This window comes from Hesperophylax consimilis, chromosome 5 (genome assembly GCF_061612785.1).
Source record: "Hesperophylax consimilis isolate HC1 chromosome 5, BYU_Hcon_1.0, whole genome shotgun sequence".
In the NCBI taxonomy this organism is placed as follows: domain Eukaryota; kingdom Metazoa; phylum Arthropoda; class Insecta; order Trichoptera; family Limnephilidae; genus Hesperophylax; species Hesperophylax consimilis.
Window position 1 is genome coordinate 31,975,773 of NC_142840.1, and position 13,263 is coordinate 31,989,035.

Here is a 13,263-nt window from a genome sequence, read left to right on the forward strand (position 1 = left end):
AAGGTTGGTAACCACTGGAATTTGAGTTAAAGCAATGTGTTATTATTATTTATTTCTTTCAGGTCATTATGTGATTTTGGTTTAGATTAATTTCTCATTTTTAACTGAAAGCTAAAAGTAATATTTGTTACTGCTGTAGTTCAAATCCGCACAATGAGAATCAAACTGGCGCTGCTCTTATTGTGTTCTCTGGCGTCTTCTTCAGTTTTTATACAAAATTTAATAAGGAGAAGCGACAAGAACACAGCGAACCAGAACATCGGCTACTGTGTCGCTGAGATAGCTAAAACATACTTTCTACGTCTAGATTATGTTCCTCTCATAATAGCGATGAATGACAGTTTATTTGTTGAAAGTGATAATACATTAGGAGAATCAGTAAGCCAGTTGGTTCAATACGTATGCAGGTTTTCAGTTGTGCTCATAATAAAAGACTTGGAAATAGAATCACCTCACATTTGTGTAAATTTTATCATCGTCACCAACAGCGTCCTCAGTTTGATAGAATACCTCTACTTGATTCCAGAGGCGGCGTTTACTCGCAATGGCCGAATCATTATTGTTTTGAAAACAAACACTTCATCGAAAGAAACTATCATTCAATCCATCCAAGATATACTGGACTTTTGTTGGTCGTTAAAAATGATCAATCTACTTCTTGTTACCCAAGTCGAAGATTCTCCGTCAATTTTTACATTCTTCCCCTACAATGAAAAATCATGCGATGATTCTGAAATGGTTGAACTAGATAGATGGGTTAATAGCACATTTGAAAAGCAGGTTGTTCTGTATCCTTCGAAGGTGCTTGAATTGTACGGGTGCCCTGTGGTCGTCACCGCCTTGTCTAGGTTTCCACATGTCCTCACCGAGCGATGGCCCAACGGGTCACTGGAAACCATTGAAGGAGTGGAGGGGAACTTGGTAAAGATGCTGGCGGTGTTGCTGAACTTCACTCTTATATTGGTGGAGCCTAAGGATGAGTATCTATGGGGTTCCTGGAATGGCAGCCAGTGGACCGGGGCATCCGGAGACCTTATAAATGGGAGAGCCGATATAGGAGTCGGCGCTTACATACCCGATCTCAATACACTTCATGTGATCGACTTCTCTTATGGGTACGATACCATTGATGTAATTTGGGCCATTCCCCGATTTGAAAAGATTGGTACCATCTCTAAGCTATTGGCGCCATTTAAAAAATTTATTTGGCTCTCCATAATTTTAACAATACTGTTTCTCATATTTTTGCTTAATTATGTAAAAGCGAAAATTCCTTTCAAGTCATACCAAGTTGACCAAATCGGCATCTTTATATGGGAGTTGACTTTAGGACTATCTATCAAGATGCCAAAGGGAAGATTTGTTTGCTACGTGATATCCATTTGGATGTGGATGGCCATGGTTCTCCGCAGCCTCTACCAAGCTTCTTTGGTCGATTTTCTGACACACAATGAATTCGAGGATAGGGTTACTACCATGAAAGAGATGATCGACCAAAACTACCAATTTTATGGAACCTACCAATCTGCTAGCTTCATGGAAAATGTCACTGACGAAACAGTGGAATATGTTTTGAAAAATATGGTAATATCTGAAACAGATGCGGCTTTCGATAAGGTAACGGAAAAAATAGCTTCTGGAGAAGTTGTCGCTGCAGCCATGCATCTGAAATCAAGAATTCCAGAATTAAATTTTCTCTTTAAAGATATTGGAAGTTTAAGAGTTCTCAAAGAAACATACAGGTCTCAGATAATTACATTGGCTTTTGGAAAGTTTTCGCCGTTTGTAGAAGCCGCTAATGAGTGGATTCACAAAATATCTGAGACAGGTTTTTTCGACAAATGGTTTGAAGATTACTATTGGCCTAAAGTTGTCCTAAAAGATCCACCAAAAGTTATCAAAATGAGACACCTGGTGACTCCGTTCGTTATTCTAATAGTGGGACTCTTTTGCTCATTTGTCACTTTCCTTAGAGAACTATACCGTGCCGGATATTATCGCTGTACCCCTATTACTCACTTTTCACTCTAGCTAATATTATTGTTGATTTTTTTATTCTTCAACGCTTATTCTTTTACTTAACCATTATATTATGTACTGGACTTGACTTTTGATGATTTATAGACAAATTAAACGAATGAATATAATAAACTCTGGTTTTTTTTTTTTATCTCGCTAATGAATTATATTACACCACACAAATCCAATAAATAGGAACTGATCATTAAAAAAGATGACATTTATACCTAAAGGCAGGTTGGTTATTGAAAATACCTATATGTACTAACAAAATGTGCATATTTAGATTGTGTTGCAGAAAACAAAATAAAAATCAATGTTATTTTCAGTTTCGACAACTTGATAAAAGTTACTTTCCCTGGAGTTGGAATATCCAATATTATTCCAGAAAAACTGCGTGAAGCTCTTATACAAAGTTACCAAGCACACAACCTTGCGGTCAATGAGAATCAGGTGAGATTATTAACAGTTTACTTATTTATTTATCAAGATTCCTTATGAAATCTTTAGAATTACTTATTTATTACCAAGACCTGACAGCGCCTAAATATTATATGAAAACGGTACTATGTATTGCCCCTTCAACTGTTGATTTATATGAAAACGGTACTATGTATTGCCCCTTCAACTGTTCAGCTGAAATAAACAAACATTGTTATTATAAAAGGTTTTTCATATAATATTTAGTACCGTTTTCATGCAAAAAAAACTTTTTTGATGCAACATTTTTGCATGAAAACGGTACTAAATATTATATGAAAACGGTACTATGTATTGCCCCTTCAACTGTTGATTTATGAATTCCCGTTTCCTGGAGCAGATGCGCAAATGTATAGAACTTTATGAGCAACTGAAGCAAAGAATGGGGGTTGTCATTGTTGGTCCACCGGGCTCAGGTAAAACCACTATCAGAAATCTTCTCAGACACGTAAGTTGCCTTATTTTTCTGGTTTTAATATAATCATATCATAGTCCTAATACATTGAAAACATATTGATTTTCTCACATAAAATCAGAATTTTGTGATGTAAAATGACTGCAGAGACATTTTTCCAATTCAACCTTTTTTTAATTGCAGGCATTAAATAAAATTGAGCAAAATGTGTCTCAGCATATAATTTGCCCTAAAGCAATGAACCGCATGGATCTCCTGGGATATATCGACACGGATACAAGACAGTGGAATGATGGTGTCATTTCTTCTACAGCCTTGACTGTTTCCAATCAACCAGCAGGTTAAATACCTTTTATTTCTTTTGTTTTTATTCAGTAAAAGATTATACATTTATATACATTATTTCTGAAATGTTTTGACTGCCCAACTAGGAGGATTCCCGTTTTAGGACAGTCAAATTAGGATAACTTTTAACATTTCGATAAGTTGTTTGATAAGTATAGTATTAAAATAATGATGAAATAATAGGTATATGTACTTTTAACTGGTGCCTAAGCCTACTAACATATTTTGAATAAATATGAATAGCAAAGAGAAGAAATAGAATAAAATAAAATATCCAATTAAACATAAGATTAACTGCTGCTTGGGTAGCATTCTAATTTAATAGTACTAGGTAGGTACATATGTATATACACACAATGATAAAGATTAGAACATAAAGGTATCTTTTACATGGTTTATTTTTTGTTGGAGTTTTTGTTGTTGTTTTTGGTTTGTGTTTGATTTCATTTTTTGTGTAGTAAAAGTTCATTCTCCTTTCTACCTAATTGATGAAACCAATTAGTGGTCAAATTATGAAGAACAGCTGTGTTTTCTTTTTTCCAAGCATCAGGCATGAAGTTGTATAGTTTTGGACCTAAGAATGAGAAGTGTCTTTTAGAGATGTTTTAGTTGTGAGTGGTACAATTGGATTTCTTCGTGAGTGGCGGGTGTCGTGAGGGTGGTTAATGGATGGGTAGAGGTGGCATTGTTGATGGGGGTTTAAAATTAATTTTCTCACGTATAGTTGTCTAACATCCAGAACTCGGAACTCTTCAAATAGTGCATCGCTATGATATCTAAATGGTTTTTTGAGGATTACCCTTAGTAGTGATTTTTGAGCTTTTGCTAATTTGTCCAAAACAGTTTTTGCACACCCACCCCAACCTAAGGATGCATAGTCTAGAAGTGACCCACACATAGCATCATAGATGAGTTTCAATTCTTTTTTACGTAAGATATTTCTGATTGTCATAAACATGTACGTAAGCTTTCTAACCTTTGTGGCAACTAGATCTATGTGTCCGTCCCATCTAAGATATTTGTCCAATATAACACCAAGGTATTTTATAATGTCTACGCATTCCAATTTATAGCAATTACAGGTAGTGGAGTCAATGCATTTATGTATAAAAATATAATAATAATGTTTGTTTATTTCAGCTGAAAAGAGTGGTAAGTGCAATACTCTGTCTGCCATATAAAAACGTACATCTAAATTAATAAATTACATGATATTAAGTTGAAAATTAAATAAAAATATAAAAACCTAGCTCTTTCTATTAGCGTCCTGAATTACCCTCCACTAGCCAATTACCAATTATTACAATTATTACCAATTACCGTCCACTCTTAATAAATACATTCTTCTCCCTCTCCCAATTTCTTCCCCAACGAAGTTCTTATGCAAAAATGTTGCTGTTTATTGAACAAACATTTTTTTTTTTCAAGATGTCTGGTCGTGGGTGGTGTGTGACGGTGACGTAGACCCGGAATGGATAGAGTCCCTGAACTCCGTGCTGGATGACAATCGTCTGCTCACGTTACCGTCCGGCTGGAGAATTCAATTCGGTGATAATGTTAACTTCATATTTGAAACTCACAACCTGAGCTATGCCTCTCCTGCCACTATCACCAGAATGGGAATCATCCTGCTAAGGTATTTAAACCAGACAAAATAGTACCTACTCCGTTTTCATGATCTTCAACTTTTCTGTACACATTATTATGACAGCGCTACATCCCAGAGTGGAATTTGGCCTCCTCCACAAAGACTCTCCACTAGCTGCAATACCTCATTAATATCAGTCCATCCCGTCCTAATCCAATACTCTTCCAAACACTCTATCCACCTCTTCCTCGGTCTGCCTACAGAATCTTGCAATGGTCTTTCTTGCTGGTATTTTACTGCTTTATTGCTTAACTAGCTGTACCCCGCCACGCCTTGCTGTGGCTCAGTCTGTCTGTGCAGATAGAGAAACAATAGCGCTTGTTGCTTTTACGTCCAACAGATGGCCCTGTTTTTTTTTCACCAGTGACATCCATACAATATAGGTATATAAAAACACATGCATATTCGAATGCAACTTTGTGTCAAAATTTCAAAGCAATAAGTGAAGAACTGTCAGAGATATAAGATTTTGAACAAACAAACATTTTTATTTATATAGGTAATTCTATGGCTTTCAGTGAGGAAGAGTGTTGTTCTAAAGAAGCCATCCAAACCTGGATCTCGAGTAATGTATCTGATGAATGGAAAGCACAGAATATGCCACCTTTTCTCCAGGACAACATGGCTAAAGCACTCCAGTGGGCTACTAACAATGCAAACAAATTCATTACCCCCTTCCACACAATATCCCTGGTAATTATGAGATTTGGGAAGATCTGAATAAACTTGTCCTGAACCAACTCGTTTAGTGAAAATCGAGTTTCTTTTTTTTTTCATTCAGATACTGAAAAATTGTCAAAATTTATCTGTAGTAATCATGTAAATTAACAAACACTATATTACTCGCTTATTGATTAAATACTTATTGTAAAACGCAAAATGTGCATATTGTGAATATATATATTTTTTCAGGTCCAACAAATGTTGAGCTTCTTAAACATCTCTGAAATGAACACAAAAGGTATTGAAGAGCCGATTGCTTCCGCTATTGCCAAAGGTTTATGTTGTATTGTGAATTCTGATGCAGTTGACACTCTTATAGAGCAGGTAAATTAATACATATTAGACTCTTTAGAAACTTTGTTTAAAATGTTGATCCTACATAATACAATTAATTATTGCGTGAATTCCATTATGTTGGATACGGAACTTAGACCTGGCGATAAATTTATAATTTTAAGGGCAGATACTCGTGCGACTTTTGTCACGGTAACAGTTGCATGACTGTTTCAAAATCCATTGCAGTATGTACTAGTATGGAGGTGGGCACATGTGGCGACGTTACATGAATTTTGAAACAGTTACAAAACTGTTGCAGTAATAAGTTGCTTGTATGCCTGGCCCTATACATTTGTCATTTGTGGCAGGAATACGAAGGAACCCCTGCATTTGCAGTGTTGAAGAATTACAACATGTAGAAAATAGTACGAAACACTGCAATTGCACCTCTATACAAATGTCACCTTATCAAGTATCTACGGTATTGTCTATGTTGGCTTTAATAAAAATATTTATTTATTTATTGAAGTTTCTTGTCGGCCTCTACGGGTTAACCTGTGTCGTACATTAGATCGCACAACAAATTACAAACAGTTTTTATAAACAATGGAAAACAAATTTTGCGAAGATTGTTTATTTTAACTGCCATTTTTTTCACATTGTGCATTGTTAGGTTTCAGAATGGACTGGTATTTCATCGCATGTACTGCTTTGGAAAAACACATCTCTTATGAATTTAGGTTGGGATGCCCCTGTAAAGAGTGATTCTTTCTTAATAAGTGAAAGAATCAAAGGAATGTTAGAGCTGACTCAGATTTGGCTGGATTCTTTCCAGCATTTCATGATTCTTGGACCACCCGCTTCTGGCAAAAGGTTAACTATGAATTTACCATTAAAAAACCTAAGTTTTCATCAGTTACAAAATTAGAAATTTGTACCTACATTCATTGTATTAGCTAAACGATATTGAACGTCATTTTCGGCTGTACCTATTTCAAGCCTCTTAAACATTATTCCTTTGGCTTTTCAGCTTAATTGTGGAACATCTATTGAAAGAAGTCAGAGATTATACCGTCATAGACTTACAGTGCACCCCAGTATTTACAGAGCAACATATTATCCGGGCCCTCAAACAAGTAAGCCTCGTCATTTTCATGCATAACTAAAACGATACATAATATTATATTACCGAAGTAAGCAAACATTTTGTGGCTTGACATTATACAAATGAAACAAAGAACTTTTTCATTTCATCAATCTTATATTTGCGGCACATCCCAGACTGGTAGATACACTAGGGATAGATTGTTTCGTAGAATTTGAACAACTCATCAAATTTCAACGATTATTTTCGGATTCTGTGAATTTCTTTTTTATTTTATTTTATTTTAAATACATAAACGGCTATACTGCCTTTTATAAATAAACATATAACAGAGTACAAAAGTAAAAAAAATAAAAGTTATTAAAAATAAAGTATTCAAGTTCAGTTATTATATCATTATAGGCCAGTTACTTGACATAATTGAAATAATATCAGAGCTTTCACAGAACTTGAAAATTAACCTTGAAATTCGAAGAATTGTTCAAATTGTCTGAATCAACCCGTCCGTGGTAAAGACCACCATTCAGAATTAAAATGTTGTTTGAAATGGCAATAGTCACGTTTAGTGACCAGATCTGAACAACGATGCTTCTCAACCTTCCTCGGTCTATATACTTCCCCTTCCCCCTCCTTTCAACTTCCCAAGTGATGATACCATAGTCTCACTGACTCCGCACAATTGGGAACATTTGGGACTGTTGCTCAGTATTCACATAAAAAATAAGCTTACCAAAATATCCTTTATTACCTTATTGCAATCTAATTTGAATGATGGTTGTACAGAATTCAGCTGTGACTCTTGGAGGAAGCAAATCAGGTGGAAGGGTTGTACTGGTCATCAGATCCCTGCAGAGGGCCAGCTCTGACAAATGGAACTCAAGTCTTGTGCAAGCGTTCCTCTTGCAGGTTTGTAAACATAATATCAGTACCACTTCCTTTCTATATTATCCAGAAGGCTATTTATTTTGTCATTCATATTCTCACTAAACACGCTGTGGGTGAAAAGTTGACCATAAAGAGACATCGGTTTTCATAAATTCTCAATATCATTATATTTATTTATATTTTGTAAAGATTTTTTGTTAATAATGTTAGCAACACTGTTAACCCTCACGCACCAGAATGGGGAAATACAAATCTCACATATGAGAGTTTGTGCAAAATCTGATTTGTTTTTTACATCACATCCTTAGGAAAGCCTAAAAAAAACTATTCATTGAAAAAAATTATTCCGTTACAATTTTTATAATATTCAATAATATCTATCCAATTCTAACGAAATAGCTATTTCCTCCTTATTAAGATCTTGGTACTGTCCCACCTCTTTGAATTTAAAAAAATATGTGATATATATTAATTTTTCCAATTTTTTGGCTCTTGTTAAAATGTTTATTTTGTGGGTTATTTAACTTCTCAAGAGCCAAAAGTACTTTGTATCCGTTGCGCGCTGGCGTATCCAATTGGTAATCTGAAAGCATTACTTTCTGAGCTCGGTATTTCAAAAGTTAAACTCATTAATTCATATTTCTTTCTTATAAAAACATGTTTTCCTGAAAAGCTGTTTTTAGCCCTCCATACAAGTTTGAATGTCCTACATAGGTCATACTTAACTTATCATACTTAACTTATTATTAAGGTTTGCTTCAACTTTATCATATGATAAAACATTCTTTAGGGATTTTAAAGTTCATTTTTATAACAAAAAACATTTTATGCCATCCCACAAAAGTTTCAGTTTCATCGTTCGGTTTGTTACCGAAATATGAGAATATTTTAATCAAAATTTTTTTTTTTTAAATAATAACATTTCTTAGTTACGTGATAACCGTCATATTTCTTCAAATCATCAGTATTATTTAAGAAACATGCCAGAAAGGAGATGCTTGCATCGTTTTTAAAATTAGGTGAATTGAGGACAAGCAGCGTATATTAACCAAAACTCTATAAATAAATGTTCTCAGCCAGGGTTTTAAAGAATTAGAGACATTTTGTTTTTCTCTATAGCCAAGTGGGCCATAGCGGGTTGTGCATCACTGGTTTGTGACAAGTAAAATTTTACAGCCAAAAACCATAACAATCCCGATAAAAAAGCTAGTTATTTATTACAAGTGAGATTTTACAAGCGGTACTATCATAGATATACCACTCAGGTACAATACGCACAAGCTAATGATAATAAGATAGATTAATATTTTTCTTGGAAGCCTTGAACCAGGTGACCAAGACTATAATGCGTTGATTGTTTTGAGGAGGAAATTGTGAAGCATGAAAGCGAAATCTAATCTTTTCTTTATGAATTTGAACAATTCATCAAATTTCAACATTCATTTTCAGGTTCTGTGAAAGTCCTATTCAAATTATGTCATTATAGGCTAGTTGCTTGACAGAACTGAAATAATAAGAGAACTTGAAAAAATCTTTCACAGAACTTGAAAATGAACGTTGAAATTTGATGAATTGTTCAAATTCTCTGAAACAACCTGTCTTTGATCTTTGATTAGGATCTTTGATGTCTGCACGAAAGCCAGCGTTTATCCAACATATACTAGGGGCTTAACATATAGATATACCACTCACTTAGGTACTGCCGACTTAAAAAAAAACACGAAGCACATAACCAGGTGCTAGAAAAGCAGAAAGTGACACTACGCAATAAGAAACTTGAGTGAAATAGAGGAATGAGGAATAGAGCCAACCTGGTAATTGGACCATTAGGAGGAGTGACTGCTAGATCATATTTGATTGCTGCAAAGTGTTGACAAAGACCAATGCATCCGCCATCAGAAACTTTGTTAGAGATGGCTTACTATCTTTGTGGCAGAAATCTGCAGTTAACAACTTCGAGAAACTTTTAATTTTGACCACACACTCTCGTCGAATCTCGTTGCTTTATCCGTGAAGGATAGATATAAAAATGTCGATCAACTGATTTCCTGCATAAGAAAAATATTTTTGAAGACATCAACTAGAATAGACACTTTGAAATCCATGTTTCCAGAAATTGCACTGCCACCGGGGCCAATATCGAAGCATTACGGAACTTGGCTGAAAGTGGCCATTTATTATAAGAAACATTTTGAAAGCATAAAAAAAGTGGTTTCAGTTTTTAATGACAAAGACTCTGCGACAAAATTATTATTTGAAGATGCCACCATCAAAAGAGACCTTATTTTTATTACAGAATATTTTGGAACTATTCCTAATGCAATAAAAAAACTAGAGGATCCGAGACAATATATCATCCAATCCTTTGAAATGATTGACGAAATTATGATCCTTTTATCGTGGTGCGAAGAAGAATGAGCAATTAAAATATTATAAGCTGCATTAGATCTTAATCCTGGATATGACAAATTACGAAGGATTAGTGATGATTTGTCAACTAAAACCGATTTTACTTCTGAATATAAATTTGCTATGTTGTCTTCTATTGATGTTGAACGATCGCTTTTATTACAAGGGTGGATTTTCGAAAACAGGCTCAGTCTCTCCGCAGAGCACATGGAACAAATTAAAATACTTCATTATTATATAAATAATTCCACCATAAAAACATTTTGGTACTTTTTAAATTGCTTCTACGTTGTAGTGTTCGTAAATGCTCCTCCCATTCTAAATGTGTAAGTCTGATTTATATATTTATCAGTAATTTTGTAAATTTATCACCGTTTATTCATTCATGAATGTTTTTTTCTGTCAGTTGGTGCAGCACGGTGGCTTCTGGGAGCGGGTGGAAGGGGGAGCTGTCCGCTGGGTGACTCTTCGCTCCTTCATGCTCATCCTCACAGCCACCACCCGGGACGGCTCCATCAAACTTTGCCCTCGGCTCACGAGCTGCATGAAGCTGTCCTCGTTGACGTTAGTTTATTTATTTTTATAAGTACACCCAAAAGGACTTTTACATATTAACCTAGTGGCTGTCGCATTTGACGATGGTCACGAAGAACAATTACGGATCTGCTAAATATTGAAAATCATTTTTTTGGCTAAATTTGGCTTAATTTCCTTTTGATGATTTTAAAGTCTATATTTTCAGAGTTATTGAAATGAACAAAGTCAGTTGTGACATAATATTCACAGTACAACTGACATTGCTCATCTTCATAAATCCGCCACCGGAAGTGTGCGCACACTGTCCGTCTATTAGTTAGTTTAGAGCAGCAAAATACATAATATGAATTTTGGTGATCTTCTCAACTACCATTCTAGGCTCTTGCCCGTATTATGGTAGTCATACATGATTTTTGTATTAATAATATAACATATATTATGTAACAATAATACAACATAAGGGAAAAGGAAATTATTATGTTAAAACAAAATACATTACTAGTTTACAAAATCTGTACCCGAGAAGTACATATATGGATGCAACTCCAAAACACGAAAAATTCAGGAGCCTCTAAATGTGTTTTTAGAAAATCTCTCGTTATTTCCACATATATTTTGATTAACAATTGAAATAAACCAATATTTCTTTCAATTATCAATCATGATATTTGTGGAACAACGAGAGATTTACTAAAAACACATAGGTTTTCCGCTCTCTTGAAAGTTTCATGTTTTGGAGTTGCATCTGTATGCTTCTTGGGTACATAAATATTCTCTGTCTCGAAAAGGGAACTCTTCATAACGAAAGAGACATAGCAAAACCATTTTTTAACCAAATATTACAAAAACAAATAAAGACAACTCTATTTCTGTTCCAGTGCCCCTGATGAAAAAGAACTGTTTGAAATATGCAGCTTGCATTTGGATGCTTCTCTTCAGTCCCTGGTAGAATCAAACAGCGAAAAGCAGAAAATACAAGAGTTAAGCGCTGCAATGTTTTCACTTTACCGAGAAGTAAGTCTACATGATTTTTGTTTTTGTTTCTACCGTATGGATAACACAAGTGTTCCAACTTTCCGGAACCAGTGGAAATATAACAACTCCAATTTTGGGAAAGTAGCACTAAAAAGAGAGAAGAAGTAACTTCTAATTGGAAGGCAAGCGAAGTACCAGCGCCCCGGAAACCATTTATTGGATAACCAACTTCTCTGCCATAGGTCCCCTCAAGTGGTTCGCTACATTTGGTGACTTAGAAGAGGTGCCCGGGTTCATGGGGTGAGATTTGTCTAGATCTTGGCGGCGAATGCATCTGCCTACCAACTGCGAGGTGGGCCGGATTGGGAGAATGAGGCCTTTTGAACTATCAACCATCACCTTGCACCGCAGTTGGGGGAATGGATTCATATGTCCTTCTTTCCTGGACATTCTGACCCCCACATTCCTGCCCACCCCTCATACCTTTTTCCTTTCCAGAACTTCCTCTCTACCTTTCCTTAAAAAGACCCTCCTCACAACATCCCCTTAGAAAATATAGGCCCTTATAAAAAATGCTTAAATTGTATCAAAACATGTCGCGTGATGGGATAGATTGCGTTGAAAAGGCGATCATTGTAAAGGTTTATTTTTTATTCTTTTGCAGGCTTCTGAAACTTTTACATCTGAGACCCATTACAAATGGACCCCTAGAGATCTGACATCATGGTGCAAAAATTTAGGCAACTATAAAATCAACAATTTCGATTCTATAATTCACGTAAGCCTTCAACTAATTTATAATGTTGGAATTTCTAATATTTTTTGAGATACGTAATTAGATACAATTATTTCATTTTTTCAGGTTATCTATGAGGAGGCTGTATGCATTTTCAGAGATAGACTTGTCTCTGAAGATGATAGAAGGATATTTGATTTAATATCCCTCAAGTTTTTGGGAAGTAATTCTATGTTGGAGCATTATTTCATGCCAGTTATAAACCAAAGGGGAATATTCAGGGAGCTAATTGACCGAGAAAACTGGACTCTTCTTATTAATAAAATCATTAACCAATGCAGTGAGTAAAACATATTTAGGATACTAATTTAGAGGGTACATCAACTGGAGCTCTTTATGGAACTAATCTTATATATAAATTAAATTTTGTATCATATCGCTAGGATTGTCAAAAGAGCAAATTCAATTCTTAATCAGGAAAGCCTTTCTTGGTCACATTGAACACCGCACATTAGAGGTGAGGCGTATTTATCGTACCCAGTAAAAGTACCGGGTATTTCCACGCGATACTTTGTACTTGTGACAGATCTCCAAAATACCTGGTTCCAAAATACTCACGAGTATTTTATACCAGGACTAAATATTTGTAATAGGTACTTTTACCAGGTATTTTTGATAGGTATTTTTGATGGGTATTTTTAGTAGGTATT

The 13,263-nt window shown here is 35.1% G+C and overlaps 1 protein-coding gene across 1 annotated transcript; it reads left to right on the forward strand.

Moving 5' to 3' along the window:
• Positions 1-2,460, forward strand: LOC149423786 (glutamate receptor ionotropic, kainate 5-like). Its single transcript, XM_089631810.1, has one exon. It carries the CDS (start codon positions 154-156, stop codon positions 2,029-2,031), a length of 1,878 nt encoding a protein of 625 aa, XP_089487936.1. The 5' UTR covers positions 1-153; the 3' UTR covers positions 2,032-2,460.
• The last annotated feature ends 10,803 nt before the right edge of the window (positions 2,461-13,263 follow it).